The 15,903-nt window shown below is 43.2% G+C and overlaps 1 protein-coding gene across 1 annotated transcript in view; it reads left to right on the top strand.

Annotated features, from left to right (window-relative positions):
- The window catches only part of LOC139385151 (nuclear factor of activated T-cells 5-like), a 65,052-nt gene that overhangs the window by 24,776 nt on the left and 24,373 nt on the right, over positions 1-15,903 (top strand). Inside the window, exon 2 of the mRNA XM_071130233.1 lies at positions 14,043-14,171. Within this exon, the coding sequence (XP_070986334.1) occupies positions 14,043-14,171 (129 nt within the window). The remainder of the gene's footprint in view (positions 1-14,042; positions 14,172-15,903) is intronic.

Here is a 15,903-nt window from a genome sequence, read left to right on the forward strand (position 1 = left end):
CATGGAAATAAAAGTGCTGAAAACAAATTGGGTCCCTATTTAAAAAGAAGATGGAGAACAAGCCGCGAGGGAAAAATACAGGAACTTTGGTGCAACTAGCACAAAAATAATATTGCGATATTGTCAAAACGAAACTATATATTGTCCAAAATGATATCCTGATGTGTAACTGTATGGATTATTTATTTATTTTCGCCACTAGTCAGTGCAATTAATCTCTAAAGTGCAGATAGTCTCTGAGGCAAATTAACTCTAATTTCAGTGTTATATGGCTGGTTGTTTTTCTGATTGTCCCGTTTGGGAGGCTAAGAAGCTAAAAGCTCTGAGTGTAGCCCTGGCTTGGTGATGTCATGCAGTGAGTGTACTTGCGCATGCTGAGTGACCACAGGCCTCCTTGTTGCCTAAGCATGGTTCTCCCGCTGGCTGGAGACATGCCTATGTGGGCACACTAAGCTTATTGTGAAGCAGCGTCCTTGTGATAATGGGGGAGTGGGGGAATGGCAGTCCTGTGATTTGTGTCCTATGAATGAGACAGGCAGTAATAAGATAGATATTAGCAGATGGACCCTATTGTGACTGACAGACCACACCTGATGGTATGCAAGGCCTGGTTCAGTAAACCATCCTGTGTGTCTTTGTGGGTGTGTGCAGAGGGTTGGCTTGTGTAAATAGCTTGAATTCCACAGATTTCTGAAGTCTTTCTTTCATATTGTCTGTTCCTCCTCTCTGAAGCTACTGGTAAACACAGCACAGACAGACCAGGATTACCATTAGCAAAAAGTGGCGCAGGACATTTTGAACGGCAGCGTGTTAATTTACTGGACATTTGAGAAATGTACCTGGTCCAGTTGCGTCACCTGATTATGGCGTCCACCCACGGTGCTCAGAGTAACCTGATTATGGCATCCACCTATGGTGCTCAGATTCACCTGATTATGGCATCTACCCACGGTGCGCAGAATGACAGAAATCACGTTTGCATTATGGTAATTAATCTTAACAAAACTAGAGAACGACCGAAAAATCGTCCCGAGCCGATATATTGGCCTTTTCTATTCTATCGGATATAGGTCCTTCTCTATCGTCTTTGCCAGCCACCACTCACCGCCTGAACCACGAGCACTGCACAATGCAGAGGAATGTCTAGCTGGGGAAATCATCATCAACAACAAGCTAGCATATTCTCGAAGAGAAATGTGCAGTATTGAGAAATTGATTATTTGGAAAAGTGACAAATCAAATTCCTGTTGCAAATATTAGTTTAGTTAGCAATTCGCTAATAATTACGCTTTTGTCGAGGTGTCCGGACATGCATGCAATAAGCAAGCTAGCTAAGCAGATAGCTATGTGATCTGTTAGCAAAGATGACGATAACTAACCCTTTTATCTGTGGTGTTGGCTAGCTAGCTATTATTAGCTACTAATATCAGATAACATTAGCAGTTAATAGCCAACATAGCTAGCTATCTATCATATTGAACATGCACCAAGTTCGGGAACGAGCCAACTGACTTGCAGTGTAAGGTTAGCTATTTACTGGTGTGCCGATCTGACCATCCACAATCGTTCCCGTAAATTGACCATTTGATAGTCGGGTTAGAGGACTGTCGTAATAGGGAAAGAAGGAAGTGTTTTAAAATGGCTAAATAGAGGTTGGCAATAGGTTTAGCTAGCTAAGAATCTTACTGCATGTTTATTGACCAAGAAATCTGTAGATCAGTGCCTGTATGTAGGTTCTCACTTCTCAAACTATGGGCAGATTTCAGCCTTTCAGACAGAATGTGCATTGTCGTTTAATCATTTGTTCCTTCCCTCGCTCTCCCTGTTAGATATATGATGCACTTATATGGCTTTGTAGGAAATGTAATCACCATTAGCTAGTGCTCATAGTAGCAGAAAACGTCAACAAGTGATATGAGCAATGGAGAGAGATGTGAGGGGAAAGTGAAGTTACAGCCTTACTCTATCCAATCATAGCAGTAGGATCAAGTTACAGTCCGCCCATTCCTTGACAGCCCATTGAGGTATTTCAAATTTTGTCATAGCAGCTGAGTTGTTTAGAGGTGCTTCCTGACGGCAACAAAAAAAATACAAATAAATTCCAGATCACAGAAAATGACTAAAAATAATAGTTTCATAAGAATCCATGATCACAAATCATGACGTTATGTTGGACCCATTTGCATTGAATAGACTTTCTCTTATATTCTCAAACTAACAGCAGTGCCTATATGATGTCCTTCTATACAGGCGTGACATGCTGGAGTGATGCTGCTGTGCAAATATCGTTGATTAGTAGGCTAATATAAGTCCCAAATAGAAGGGAAACAGATTGTCATCTGTAGCACCATAGACTCCACTGATCAACCAAAACAAGCTCAATAACTCAATGCATGCACACATTATTTTTGAATATGCATTCACATGTATTGTGAGTATTTTATTTATTTATTTCACCTTTATTTAACCAGGTAGGCACGTTGAGAACAAGTTCTCATTTACAATTGCGACCTGGCCAAGATAAAGCAAAGCAGTTCGACACATACAACAACACAGAGTACACATGGAGTAAAACAAACATACAGTCAATAATACAGTAGAAAAATAAGTCTATATACAATGTGAGCAAATGAGGTGAGATAAGGGAGGTAAAGGGGAAAAAAAGGCCATGGTGGCGAAGTAAATACAAAATAGCAAGTAAAACACTGGAATGGTAGATTTGCAGTGGAAGAATGTGCAAAGTAGAGATAGAAATAATGGGGTGCAAAGGAACAAATAAATAAATACAGTAGGGGAAGAGGTAGTTGTTTGGGCTAAATTATAGAGGGGCTATGTACAGGTGCAGTAATCTGTGAGCTGCTCTGACAGCTGGTGTTTAAAGCTAGTGAGGGAGATAAGTGTTTCCAGTTTCAGAGATTTTTGTAGTTCGTTCCAGTCATTGGCAGCAGAGAACTGGAAGGAGAGGCGGCCAAAGGATGAATTGGTTTTGGGGGTGACCAGAGAGATATACCTGCTGGAGCGTGGGCTACAGGTGGGTGCTGCTATGGTGACCAGCGAGCTGAGATAAGGGGGGACTTTACCTAGCAGGGTCTTGTAGATGACCTGGAGCCGGTGGGTTTGGCAACGAGTATGAGTATGAAGGCTTTGGTGACAAAACGGATGGCACTGTGATAGACTGCATCCAATTTATTGAGTAGGGTATTGGAGACTATTTTGTAAATGACATCGCCGAAGTCGAGTATTGGTAGGATGGTCAGTTTTACAAGGGTATGTTTGGCAGCATGAGTGAAGGATGCTTTGTTGCGAAATAGGAAGCCAATTCTAGATTTAACTTTGGATTGGAGATGTTTGATGTGAGTCTGAAAGGAGAGTTTACAGTCTAACCAGACACCTAGGTATTTGTAGTTGTCCACATATTCTAAGTCAGCCGTCCAGAGTAGTGATGTTGGACAGGCGGGTAGGTGCAGGCAGCAATCGGTTGAAGAGCATGCATTTAGTTTTACTTGTATTTAAGAGCAATTGGAGGCCACGGAAGGAGAGTTGTATGGCATTGAAGCTCGCCTGGAGGGTTGTTAACACAGTGTCCAAAGAAGGGCCAGAAGTATACAGAATGGTGTCGTCTTCGTAGAGGTGGATCGGAGACTCACCAGCAGCAAGAGTGACATCATTGATGTATACAGAGAAGAGAGTCGGTCCAAGAATTGAACCCTGTGGCACCCCCGTAGAGACTGCCAGAGGCCCGGAAAACAGACCCCCCAATTTGACACACTGAACTCTATCAGAGAAGTAGTTGGTGAACCAGGCGAGGCAATCATTTGAGAAACCAAGGTTGTCGAGTCTGCCGATGAGGATGTGGTGATTGACAGAGTCTAATGCCTTGGCCAGGTCAATGAATACGGCTGCACAGTATTGTTTCATATCGATGGCGGTTAAGATATCGTTTAGGACCTTGAACGTGGCTGAGGTACACCCACGAAGAGCTCGGAAACCAGATTGCATAACGGAGAAGGTTGACTTGGCTTTCGAAGACCTTAGAAAGGCAGGGTAGGATAGATATAGGTCTGTAGCAGTTTGGGTCTAGAGTGTCCCCCCCTTTGAAGAGGGGGGTGACCGCAGTTGCTTTCCAATCTTTGGGGAATCTCAGACGACACGAGAGGTTGAACAGGCTAGTAATAGGGGTGGCAAATCATTTTAGAAAGAAAGGGACCAGACTGTCTAGCACGGCTGATTTGTAGGGGTCCAGATTTTGCAGCTCTTTCAGAAGATCAGCTGACTGGATTTGGGAGAAGGAGAAATGGGGAAGGCTTGGGCGAGTTGCTGTGGGGGGTACAGTGCTGTCGACCGGGGTAGGGGTAGCCAGGTGGACAGCATGGCCAGCCGTAGAAAAATGCTTATTGAAATTCTCAATTATAGTGGATTTATCGGTGGTGACAGTGTTTCCTATCTTCAGTGTATCTTCAGTGCAGTGTCCCAGAACTTTTTTGAGTTTGTGTTGCAAATTTCTGCTTGAAAAAGCTACCCTTGGCTTTTCTAACTGCCTGTGTATATTGGTTTCTAGCTTCCCTGAAAAGTTGCATATCATGGGGGCTGTTCGATGCTAATGCAGAACGCCATAGGATGTTTTTGTGTTGGTTAAGGGCAGTCAGGTCTGAAGAAAACCAAGTGCTATATCTGTTCCTGGTTCTAAATTTCTTGAATGGGGCATCCTCTAGCATCCTCTACTGACGAGATGAGATCAATATCCTTCCAGAATACCCCGGCCAGGTTGATTAGAAAGGCCTGCTCGCTGAAGTGTTTCAGGGAGCGTTTGACAGTGATGAGTGGAGGTCGTTTGACCACTGACCCATTACGGATGCAGGCAATGAGGCAGTGTAGGCCTATGCCATCTTAATTTACCCAGTTTATTAAGAGATTTACCATTCAAATAAAATTGTTGTTTTTTAAATGTTTAATTAAGGCATATGTGTTCGATTTTTTTTAAATTGATTAATTAATGCATACATGACTGTCTCTTGGAAATGTAATGATATTGAATATCGGCCTAAAATATCGGCCATAGGCCTCTAAAATTGGTATGGGCATTAGCCCTAAAAAATCCATATTGGTCGTTCTCTAAACAGAACATGCAACTCAAAGATGCAATGGCATGCGTTCTTACCGAATTCAGTTTGAAGATGTTAGAATAACTGTCCACGTTTACTGTTCCTCTGCCAACAAGACAAGTAATGAACAGCAAAATCACTAGCCTATGTCAATCTACTATCCTCCATAGTAGAAAGTTGACCTACTCTGTTGGTCAGCTCGTAGTTCTGTGTGAAAAATAAATTTGAAACAGACTCTGGGACAGTTGTGGGACAATAGATTCCATATTCATACAACCAGTACATTGAGGCTGATGCAACAGATCAGAACTTTTGGCTTAAAATTATGATTCACAATTGAATTCCACAGTCGGCTCACTGTGACTTGCTAGTTTGTCCTGATGATGGTGGGTGTTGTTGCGTTGCGAGCCAGTCGGAGGTAGGCCTAATCTGATTCCAAGAGGTGGTCTCTAGTCAAAATTAGATTAGCTGGACAGAAACAGGCTGCAGGTCACGATCTCTGAGCCTTGCGTGACACCAACGGCTGCCCTTAATCCAGGACCTGGCTGCCTTTCACTTTTACAACAAACACAGATGGAGAAAGAATAAAGAGTGAGAAGACCAAAGATGCATAGATGACACCGATCACATTCTGAGATGTGATATGGGACCTGATAAAGATAATGCACAGTCTATAAAACCAAACCTCTCAACCTACCTTGTGATGCGTTTCACTCAATGGTTAACAAACCTCGGCTAGTTTGATTCCATTCAGTATGACAGGGGAAGAAACTATGACAAATTAGGAAGCACATGGAAGGGAAATTATAAACATCCACTCTGTTAACCCCTCTGTCCATGCACTGCTCACTGCGTTGGTCTAAAATGGTCTTCTTTCATCTGTGTTAAGATATTGTTTGAGTGAGACGTTATGGTGCTGTATTAATGATCAACCACACAGATACACACACACACACGACCCGAACAATTTGATCAATGGCTCTTGGACTGGTTGTGTGGAAAGAAGCCTGCTGTAAAAGTGAATCTGCTCTAAACTAACTTCTGCACTCCTTGTGACTCCTCCTAAACATTGTACTGCAACTGGGCTACAACTCAAATATTGCCACTCATTAAGTAATTTATTTGAGCTATTTTCCCCAACAACATTGTTCCAAGTGGAACATTGATTTGAATAACAGAGAACATTGAGAATCCTCATTTTGTTATTTTTGATCAAATTCACCTTAGCTATTCCTACGAAACATCCGGCCAACCTCGAAGGAAGTTGACTGGAGGCTGAGTGTATGAGCCCCTGTGTTGTTAGTCACACATTGTGTTGTTTTTTCTTTCAGGTGGTTGATTCCTCTGTCTCTGTGTGAAGAATAGATCTGCTCTGGGATTCAATTCCATGGAGAGCATTGTCATAAAACATTCATCAGTGGATGGCTTAGGTGACAGGACATGGCACTTGCCATGCATTAGGAAGTAGCTGAGAAGACCAGACCTGCTCAATTGGATTAATGAAGCCATTATGTTTTTTTCTCAGGTAGTGAGAGATTGTGACTGGTCTGGGGCTGAGGATGGTTTCATTTGCATTTGGTTTCTAGTGTTCAGGTACCCAAGATGGAGATATGAATGTTCCTTTGGTTATGCACAGATAGAGACCTCAGTTCAGCTGTGTGGTGGGTCAGTGCATTGGGAACCAGTTTTTTTTTTGTTGCAATGTCCTTGTTGGAGGTGTGCTGGTGACCACGTCTATAATGATGTCACTAGTCCATGTGGTCCTTACACCTGTATTTGGGCAGCGGGCACAGCAGTAAGAGATGAGGGTTGATGACGGTACGGTGACACTGGTAATGCGTAAGCCAACTGTGCTCTGATTGGGCTTGCCCCCTAGATGTCAACACATGGAGGACGTGAACATTTACATTAATCCCTGACCACAGAGCTGGTGACCCCTTATTTTGTTCTCCACCACCCCTCCAGCTTTCCTGGAGAGAGTGAGAGGGGACAGATTTGCTGTTGGGTGATACCGTGGAAGCATTTTATTTTATTACTCCATCCCTTAGTTGTCAGGCGCATTTGAATCATGCCGCTGTTAGGTTGGCCAAATTGAGACTGAAGGACGTTGCAACGGTTGTGATTGTCATAGTTGTCTTTGGGAAAAGCTTTTTGTTGTGGCTTGAGTGGACTCTTGCTGATATATAGGTTACTCTTGGGTGTGAGGATCACAGTGGACAGGTTAGGCTAGGTCTACTTATCAAAAGTTTTGTTTCGCTTTACTGGTTTTGGTTGACATTTATGTGGTGAATACTTTTAGCACCTCTTTGTCACAACAATTTCACCATGTTTCAGTCACACATCGGATGGCAACATCTTCCTTACGGTTGAACAAATCTGAGACGACACTTTTGACGTCATCATTCAACATTCACTCAAGATCGTATTTCTCAGTATCAATGTTTTACAAAGTAGGTGGGCCGTATGTGACTTGTGCTTCAATGGTTTGTATTGGTTTGCCTTTAGGAGTGTATTTTGCGAAGATGTTGACTTCTCCCTCTGGGCTCATACCAGAGTAGCACCTGATTTGAATAGAAAATTGATGGCTGCCCAGACAGCTTTAGATGTCAAGGGAGACCGTGGGTGGTGTTTAAAGATTTAACAGATTTTTTTAAACACATGGGTTACCGTTGCTTACTGAGATGATCCTGCAGTATTTACAGTAACTCTGGCAGTTGTAGAATTATCCACCTGTAAATGGTAAGCTAACTTCTTTATTTGGGTGTTTTGTATGTCTGTTTTTCTCCTAATTTTCTCATGAGAAGAGACAACTCTCTTATGGAAAGTGCCCCCATGTTCCCTGTTGCTATGGTGTCAGTGGCAGCCCTCATGTAGGCTTGGTTGTAAACATATCAGGACTGTTGTAAATAGCTCACTGGAGGTGCCAGCCCTCTGAATGTGTTTCTCCCTGCCTGGGTTGCACATCAGATGTGCTGCTGTGAAGGTAAGTCTATTCTTTATCCTTCCTTGTCTACATTTAGTGTTGTCCCACCATAATGTAGCCTAGCCACCCTGCACCTTTATCCTACTTTGGCTGTTTGTGTTTTTCTCAATGGCCTCCATTTTTATTTGACAAGCTTCCAATGACAATGCAACCAACCTGTTGAACAAGCTGATGGAAAAGGTCGGTGAACACTGTAACAAGACAAGTGGTGGGAGTGGAGGGGGACAGAAGGGGTGTTAACAGTCATTCAGCCAAAAACACAGTGCCACGCCCCAGGTGCTAGGGCTAGTGAGAGCAAGCACCAGGAATGTGAGGGAAATGAATGGGAGTGTAAGTCCTGCCTTTCCCATGGTGAGTGGTCTCTCTTTACACTTTTACTTCGACATAGAGTTGTGCAGTCAAAACTGAACACAAGCGTGGCACATGCTATGGGAACAATTTTTAACTGTGTGGACGTTTTGAGGTCAACTTTGCCTGGATTTGCCTCTAAAGAAGGTGAATCTTTGAACAGTAGGCTGCATGTGGCAGATCATAGGCTTGGCAGAGTTAGGCTAAATAAAGTGTACCCGTATCTTAATTATAATTTAAACCCTATCATCAATGCATGTATAGTAACAGCATTCTTTCTTTGAGAAATGGGATGGCAGCATCTTCCCTTCATTCATTTTAGGTTTGAAGCAGATCAAATAAAATAATTGGCATCTTAAATCCAGTTTTGGAACTGAACTGGTTCACTTTCTGAACTCTGTCAGAATAGGAGAGGAAATTAAGTTTATCCTCATTTTCAGTCTGACTTGATCAAGTTCACAGAACAGCAAAACAGGGTGTAAGAATATAGAGCGTGTTAGAATGGAGGCAACACATGGTGTCAAGTCAATGTGTTTATTTAGCCAGTTAATGATATTGACCCTTGTTTTTCTTTTCCCCATGCGAAAGAAAAATGGTGTTTAGCGATGTGAAAAGAAAGCACTGTGCTCTGTTTGCGAGGGAGGAAACTATGCAGCAGAATAGGAATTTTCACTCTTTATAAAGTCCTGGGACTGTGGAAACACTAAAACAGGCCAGCCACTGATTCGAGAGCAGAGTACATATTTTCTGTCTGTGCGGTCTGCATTCTGTTTACTGGAAGGGCCCCGTGCAGAGTACACATTTTCTGTCTGTGCGGTCTGCATTCTGTTTACTGGAAGGGCCCCGTGCAGAGTGCATATGTTCCTGCATGTGCCATCAGTGTGGCCAGGGAGGACTGGTAGAGGGACTGGTAAACGGAGTGGCAGACTCAGAGAATTGGAGAGAAAGTGTGTGTGTTTGTTCATGCCTTTCTTTTCTGAAGGGGTTACCTAACGTAGAAGCATTAAACCACACCAGATCTGCTTGTGCTGCTCCAACGTGAAGCTTGGGCGAGGAGGCGGCAGAGATTGTCATTTTCAGGCCCCTCTGTGTGGGAAACTGTGTGTTCATCCAGAATGAGCAGTGCTGTGGGACTCCCGAGGCCTGTAGGCTGGTTTTCACTGCTTGCTTCCCAGGTTCGTCTGTAGTAGACAGCCAGCGGTAACAATGGGAGGGTTAAGTATCTGACACACACACCAAACCCCGGGACTCAGCTGCAAGTAATTAAAGCTGGCAGTTGGCAGAGAGTCAGGCGACTGTAATGGCCGCTGTTAGTTCATACCATAATATTTGGAAGATGAATAGGGTCTGGTAGTAAACGTGTTGTCATGTTGTTGACCTAAGGCTTTCTAGCTCCCCTCCCTCTGTCCCGTTCGCCCTGAGGGGGGAGTCCGAGGGAGAAAGGCCCTCTGTCAATCCTGCTCTCTCTACTGTAATCAGTTCTGAAACGCTACTTATTGACATGCCAGGGCTTTTGCTGTGACCTGCGTAGTCTTGTTTTTTCCATAGAAGTCGTTTTATCCCTGAGGTGTTACCGTCTCAGGTTTGGAAGTAAAAGATGGTTTCCTTCTCAGAGAACCCTCAGCAGGCCATTCATTTGATTCTACTTTGATATGATTGCATGGATTCATTCAGATCTGGTGTTGCAATCTCAATCATTAAAGTGAAAAGTAGCTTATTGAGCTTTTTGTCTTGTAAAATATAAAAAGGATCAGCAGGGGCTTTACTAGGACACAAAAAGCAATCGATTCAAATGATAATTTAGGACTTGTTTGTTTAGGCTGACGATGGCCCTATAGTCCCACTACGAGATATGAAGATCTGAGGAGCGGGGTGGTGAAATAAAATGTAACTTTTCAATTCACATTACATCCTTGCTTTACCTTTCGTTGTGGCTGGCAACACCACATTCTTTGTCCGTAGCTCAAATTTAACATAAATATCACAGTAGCCACTAGCCAGTTGGCACAAACTATTCAACATTGACATACTTTTCGTCTAAAACATATTACATTGTTGAATAATGCAACCAAACCATATTACACTCTTGATTAATACAACAATTCACAAACATGTATGTGCAGACAATTAAAGGGTTTATTTCTCGTCTATAGGCTACAATCGTTACATTTTAGCTTCAAGACAAAAGCACAGAGTTGCTATAACGGCATGTTTTCATCAAGTAAATTTAGCCTATCAAAGCTGTTTTATTTGGAAGCCCATAACTGCCACAAAAAAAAGAATGCTTCATGATTTGTCAAAGTGCACAATTAGTCTGATCTGCAGTCTGATCAACTGGGGTCTACTGATAACAGCTGCAGGTAGCCTAGAGAAGCCTATGCGATCTGATCCCATCTGCGTCTGGCCAGGGGAAACGTAACATGTTTTTATAGCCTACGCTGTGTATTTATAGGAGGGATGTAACGATTCACTCGATTTTCAGATGTTTAACGTCGGTCCGCAAACCTCAAAACGATCCAAATGTAGCATGCATCCGTCAGAAAATAGATTCTAACATTGCGAATCGCCGGTTCAAATGTGTTTTTATGACATCTGATGTGTCCTCTCATTCACTGTCGAACTAGCCATATAACTGTGTTGACAGTCATTGATCTACAAGTCATTTTGCATGCCAAACAAGCCCAGGGATTATCAGTCTAGTCAAACTGCACACTGTGCCCAGCTTTGCGTGCTGACCAACGCGAGCTATGCTCCCTGTCCCTGCAGGACCATGTACATCTGTGCGGCACCTTCAGCATTCACATGCTAAAAGGCCTTGAACGATATTAGGCTTTATTATTTGAGTGACAACACATGTAATTTGCTCGATTGTTATCAATGTGCTTCCAATAGATGTTTCAATTGTCCAGGTTCACCATCAGCAGTAGTTCTGCTTTAATTGATCAGTGCACGCTGAGTGTACAAAACATTAAGAACACCTGCTCTTTCCGTGACATAGACTGACCAGGTGAAAGCTATGATCCCTTATTGATGTCACCTGTTAAATCCACTTCAATCAGTGTAGAGAAGGGGAGGAGACAGGTTAAAGAAAGACTTAAACAGGGTATGGTAGTAGATGCCAGGCATACCGGTTTGAGTGTGTCAAGAACTGTGTGTCAAGAACTGAAGCGCTGCTGGGTTTTTACACTCAACAGATTCCTGTGTGTATCAATGTTCTACCAACCGAAGGACATCCAGCCAACTTGACACAACTTTGGGACACATTGGAGTCAACATGGGCCAGCATCCCTGTGGAACGCTTTCGACATCTTGTTGAGTCCACGCCCTGACAAATTGAGTCTGTTCTGAGGGCAAAAGGGGTGCAACTCAATATTAGGAAGGTGTTCCTAATGTTTTGTACACTCAGTGTATATGGTAATTAGATATACAGGGTAAAGTTGATCATTTCCTAACAAGGAATCACTTTTGGGAGGTGCTCGGCATTACTAACACAGGAAGAGAAAATAAGCTCGCTAAACAGTTGTGCTATATATTCATTGGGTATGTCATAGCTAATTTGTAAATGATAAATATTGATACATTACTTGCTCCAACTTAATCTGCAAAAATGACAAGTTAATTAGTAGGTGATGGGGAGACAAGAAACATAAAGCTACATTGCCCCCCTAATCTGGTGGTAGATGCCTAGTCTCCCTTGTGGCTCAGATCAGGTGCCTACACAGTACACACCATAGACATACATCACTTACAGACAGACCGGCAGATCCTGGCTCAGCGAGGCCCAACTCATGAGCTCCATCAGCAACAGGTTTTAATATAGAATGGAAAATTAATGTGTTTATGCAACAAATGTTACTGCATCTCAAACCATCAATTTGTTCTCTACTCAAACTGAATCGCACCAAATCATTTCAAACTAAAACGTATCGTTCATGTATTGTACCGGATCCCATATATCTAAATACACATTAAGTCGTTGTGAAAGGGAAAGATGCACATTCCCAATTTATAGCCTAAAATGGGCCCATTTATTTGTGTTCTAAGAAAATGTGAATGTGATCAAATGTGGTTTATAGTCACACTTCGGGTAGCGAGGCTACCTATTCCTTTTTAATCCAAAGTTGGAATGAATCCATCAACACAATAGTAATGACTTGCTGTATGAGCAACCCTACATACAGTGAGCTCAGCCTTGTTTGTTTTTATCCAATCATAGTTGTCTCTTAATCTGTGTGAAGGGTTGTAATGTTTTTTAGTTTTTACATATGACTAGATTTTTTACAGTGATTTATTACTATGTCATATGCTTCAAATAGGATCCGGAGTTGGTTAGGTTAGTCTACTACCAGATCAGGAAAAGCTCTAGGCCCCAGGAAAACAATTGCCCCCCACCCCACCACCACTCTGGGACCTGTGGTCTCTGAAATCACCACACAATGTTACAAATGAAACATTTGTATGATCAACATTTGACATGTTTTAGGTGGTGGGGATGGGCTTCCATAGTTTTACATGGCTCAGTGTAGCCGGCACCTACTGCGACAATTTCAGAACGTAGCAGGCTGTTACTGTATTTTCAGGTAAAAACTGCTCTGGTATTGCCATTTATACTGTAGGAGTGTTGGCTCGATGAGACAATTCTGTTCGCACTGCCCTGCTTCAAGGGGGGGGCAACTGTCGTGTCATGCGCTTCCTCCGAAGGTAACAGTTGAGACATAGAAAGTAAGCAAGTTTACATTTGAGTAATATGTGTAGCCTAGTTAGGAAAAGTCTAGTAAGTGTGAAGAGGCTCCATCTGCAGAACCATATAGTCCTATTGAATGGGGGGAGTTGGAAGGTGTGAATGTTCTGGTCGTCATCACATGTAGTGTAGCGCTTGAAGTCACCTCCCTCCACACTCGCCTTCCTCCAGTCCTCCTCAGCCCCTTTGGTTTTCAGTGTGGTGCTCATCAGCATACTAAACATGGCTCGGGGGGCATTGTGCTCTTGTTCCTCTAAATAGCTCCCTGCCATTTTTCAGGGAGGGGGCGGAGCGAGACGTCCAAGGCCCCTGGCACAGACACGTGGGGATGGGGGTTGGTAGGTGGTGGGGGCACCAGGCAGCAGCTGATAGGCCAGGCTGTGGAGACATGGCAGGAATCTGGACTGGGGCTGTATTTATCACTATGCTCTTGTTGTTATAGTACATTTATAAACTGCTAGGTCATTTTCCAGAGTGATGGCCAGGCAGGACAATGCTCTGGGCCTGGTACAGGGTCAGTGTCAACCGCCAAAGGCATGCTGTACCATGTTTACGAAGGTTTTTGTTTTTCCCTGTTGAAATGTTTTCTTGATGTCTATAAGGAGAGCCTTATGAGTATAGCCTATAAGTGAAAGGCATTTTACAATTTAGAAAATTGACCATCTTCCTCACATTTTGAAAAGGAGGAGCTGTAACTTTGCTGTATTTAAACTTGTCTTTTAGAATTCTGAAAGCGCTTCATGTACAGTAAATCTGCTGACTTCTTTGCAAACTCTCTCATGCTGTGAGATTACGAACAGCCTTTCAAGTGGGACTCGACTCACCTCCTGAACCCCCCCTCTCTCATTTCTCTTCTCTCTCTACACAGAATCAGTGTATGACCTTCTCCCCAAAGAGCTGCAGCTGCCATCCTCCACTCAGCAAAACCCAGCAGCAGCCATGAGCCAGAAGAGCGGTGGAGAGGCGGTTCCTCCTCCCTCAGCTGCCCTTGACTCAGGTAAGCCCCTCCTCCTTTACCCCCTCTTCTCTTCTGCCTCCATGGTAACAGTGAGCAGTGCTGGTAATGGTTCCATCCTGTTTCCTGGAGTCAACCCTTCTTTAGGCTACCTGCAAGACCACTTCCAACTACATTAGGGGTAGGCAGCACACAGTCTGTACCTGTAGGCTTACACCTGCATGTAGAGAGTACAGCCAATAGGCAAGGAGCAGCTGCTGAAGACCGGAGTTATGAGGCCTTATTGCCCTCTCCCTTGGGCGTCCTGTGGCCCTCAGCAAACACACTGCACACAATGCCAGCCAGCCATCCCTGGGCCCTGGGGGCTTGCTCACGTCTCAGAACTGTTCACAGTCTTCAAACTGTGAGTGATGGGAACGACCTGTTCCTGTTTTTTTGTTTTGGTTTGCATTATCCCCTGGGTTTTACACAGAAATAATTATTGCAGACATGCGGAACTATGAGTACCTTTTATATCATGATCTGTTGCTGGTTGCTATAAACCTCACAGCACAGATGTAATCAGCTCCAGCTGCAGCCCCTTTTAGAATCCCAATCAGAGGGCTAGACTGAAAATGAGCTGTAGTAAAGCATTGCCTTGTTTTGTGCTGACATAATGATTCTATACAGGGACTGTAGGATCCAAACATCTCTTTATGACATAGGCCTACAGGTTGCAAGCAGATCAGAAAGGCCTCTTTTAATGTGCTTTAGGGTAGACATTTTTAAAGGTTTTCCCATCAAGGCATAGGGGCTGTAACACACAATCAGAGGGGGCATTCTTGCTCTCCATAGAAATCCAACTTCATCATCCTAGCTCAACAATTGGCTATAAGGATTGCACTGTTTTCAGTGGTTGGGTTATGCCAAAACAAAGTCATGCTGGGAACACTGTGCCTTGCAGTTGGAGTCTAAGGAAACCCTCTTCATTCCATGCCGTTAGAGGACACCCCTGATTCTTTCGGGGCACACAAGACCTACAGTCCCCATCTTCTTGGGCTGTCTGAATGATCTTCAATACGGCAGTCTGTCTTTTTGGGGTCCACTAAATCATGAAAAGCTAAATGTACCCCATTAATTGACAATAGCAATTGGCTCTCAGTCTGTTATTGTACATTTCTGAAGATAAATGTTATAAAAATGCAAACCATCTCTCTTTGGGACAAGTCAGAAGCCGGGTACAAAACCATTTCGGTACTGCTCACAAAATCATTGTTTGAGATCCAAAAATGTTAAGAAATTCAGTGATACCTCTTTGCAAAATTCCAGAAATATCACTAACTGTTTACTTATGTGTTTTGCAGCTATTTTGCTTAACCAGTTACTGCCACACCATTAGTTCAAGTAGTATCTTCTGACACCATGCATCAGTCTGTGTAAGGCTAAATAGTACATCTAGTACAGTACAGTACAGTACTTCCACATAAGTAATCCAGAAAATCACTGAAACTAGGTGTTTGCAACTGTAGGCCTAAATGTTAATTAACCCAATATCATATTCAAAGGAAGATAAAAAAATATAAAACAAAACACCTTTTTCTGGTTAAATTTGTCACAACCTGAACGTTCAAAATGCAATTCACTTTAGCTCTTTTTACTCTGCCCCTTACCAAAGTGCCCCGGTTTAGAGTGAGTTTCAGTAGAACCAGAAGTCTGTTGCCTTCGGACATCAGTGCTTCAATGCAGCCAATGCAGCCCTCAGACAAGGCGGGACAAACTGGCTGTAGCTGGAGGA

This window comes from Oncorhynchus clarkii, chromosome 26 (assembly GCF_045791955.1).
Source record: "Oncorhynchus clarkii lewisi isolate Uvic-CL-2024 chromosome 26, UVic_Ocla_1.0, whole genome shotgun sequence".
Classification (NCBI taxonomy): domain Eukaryota; kingdom Metazoa; phylum Chordata; class Actinopteri; order Salmoniformes; family Salmonidae; genus Oncorhynchus; species Oncorhynchus clarkii.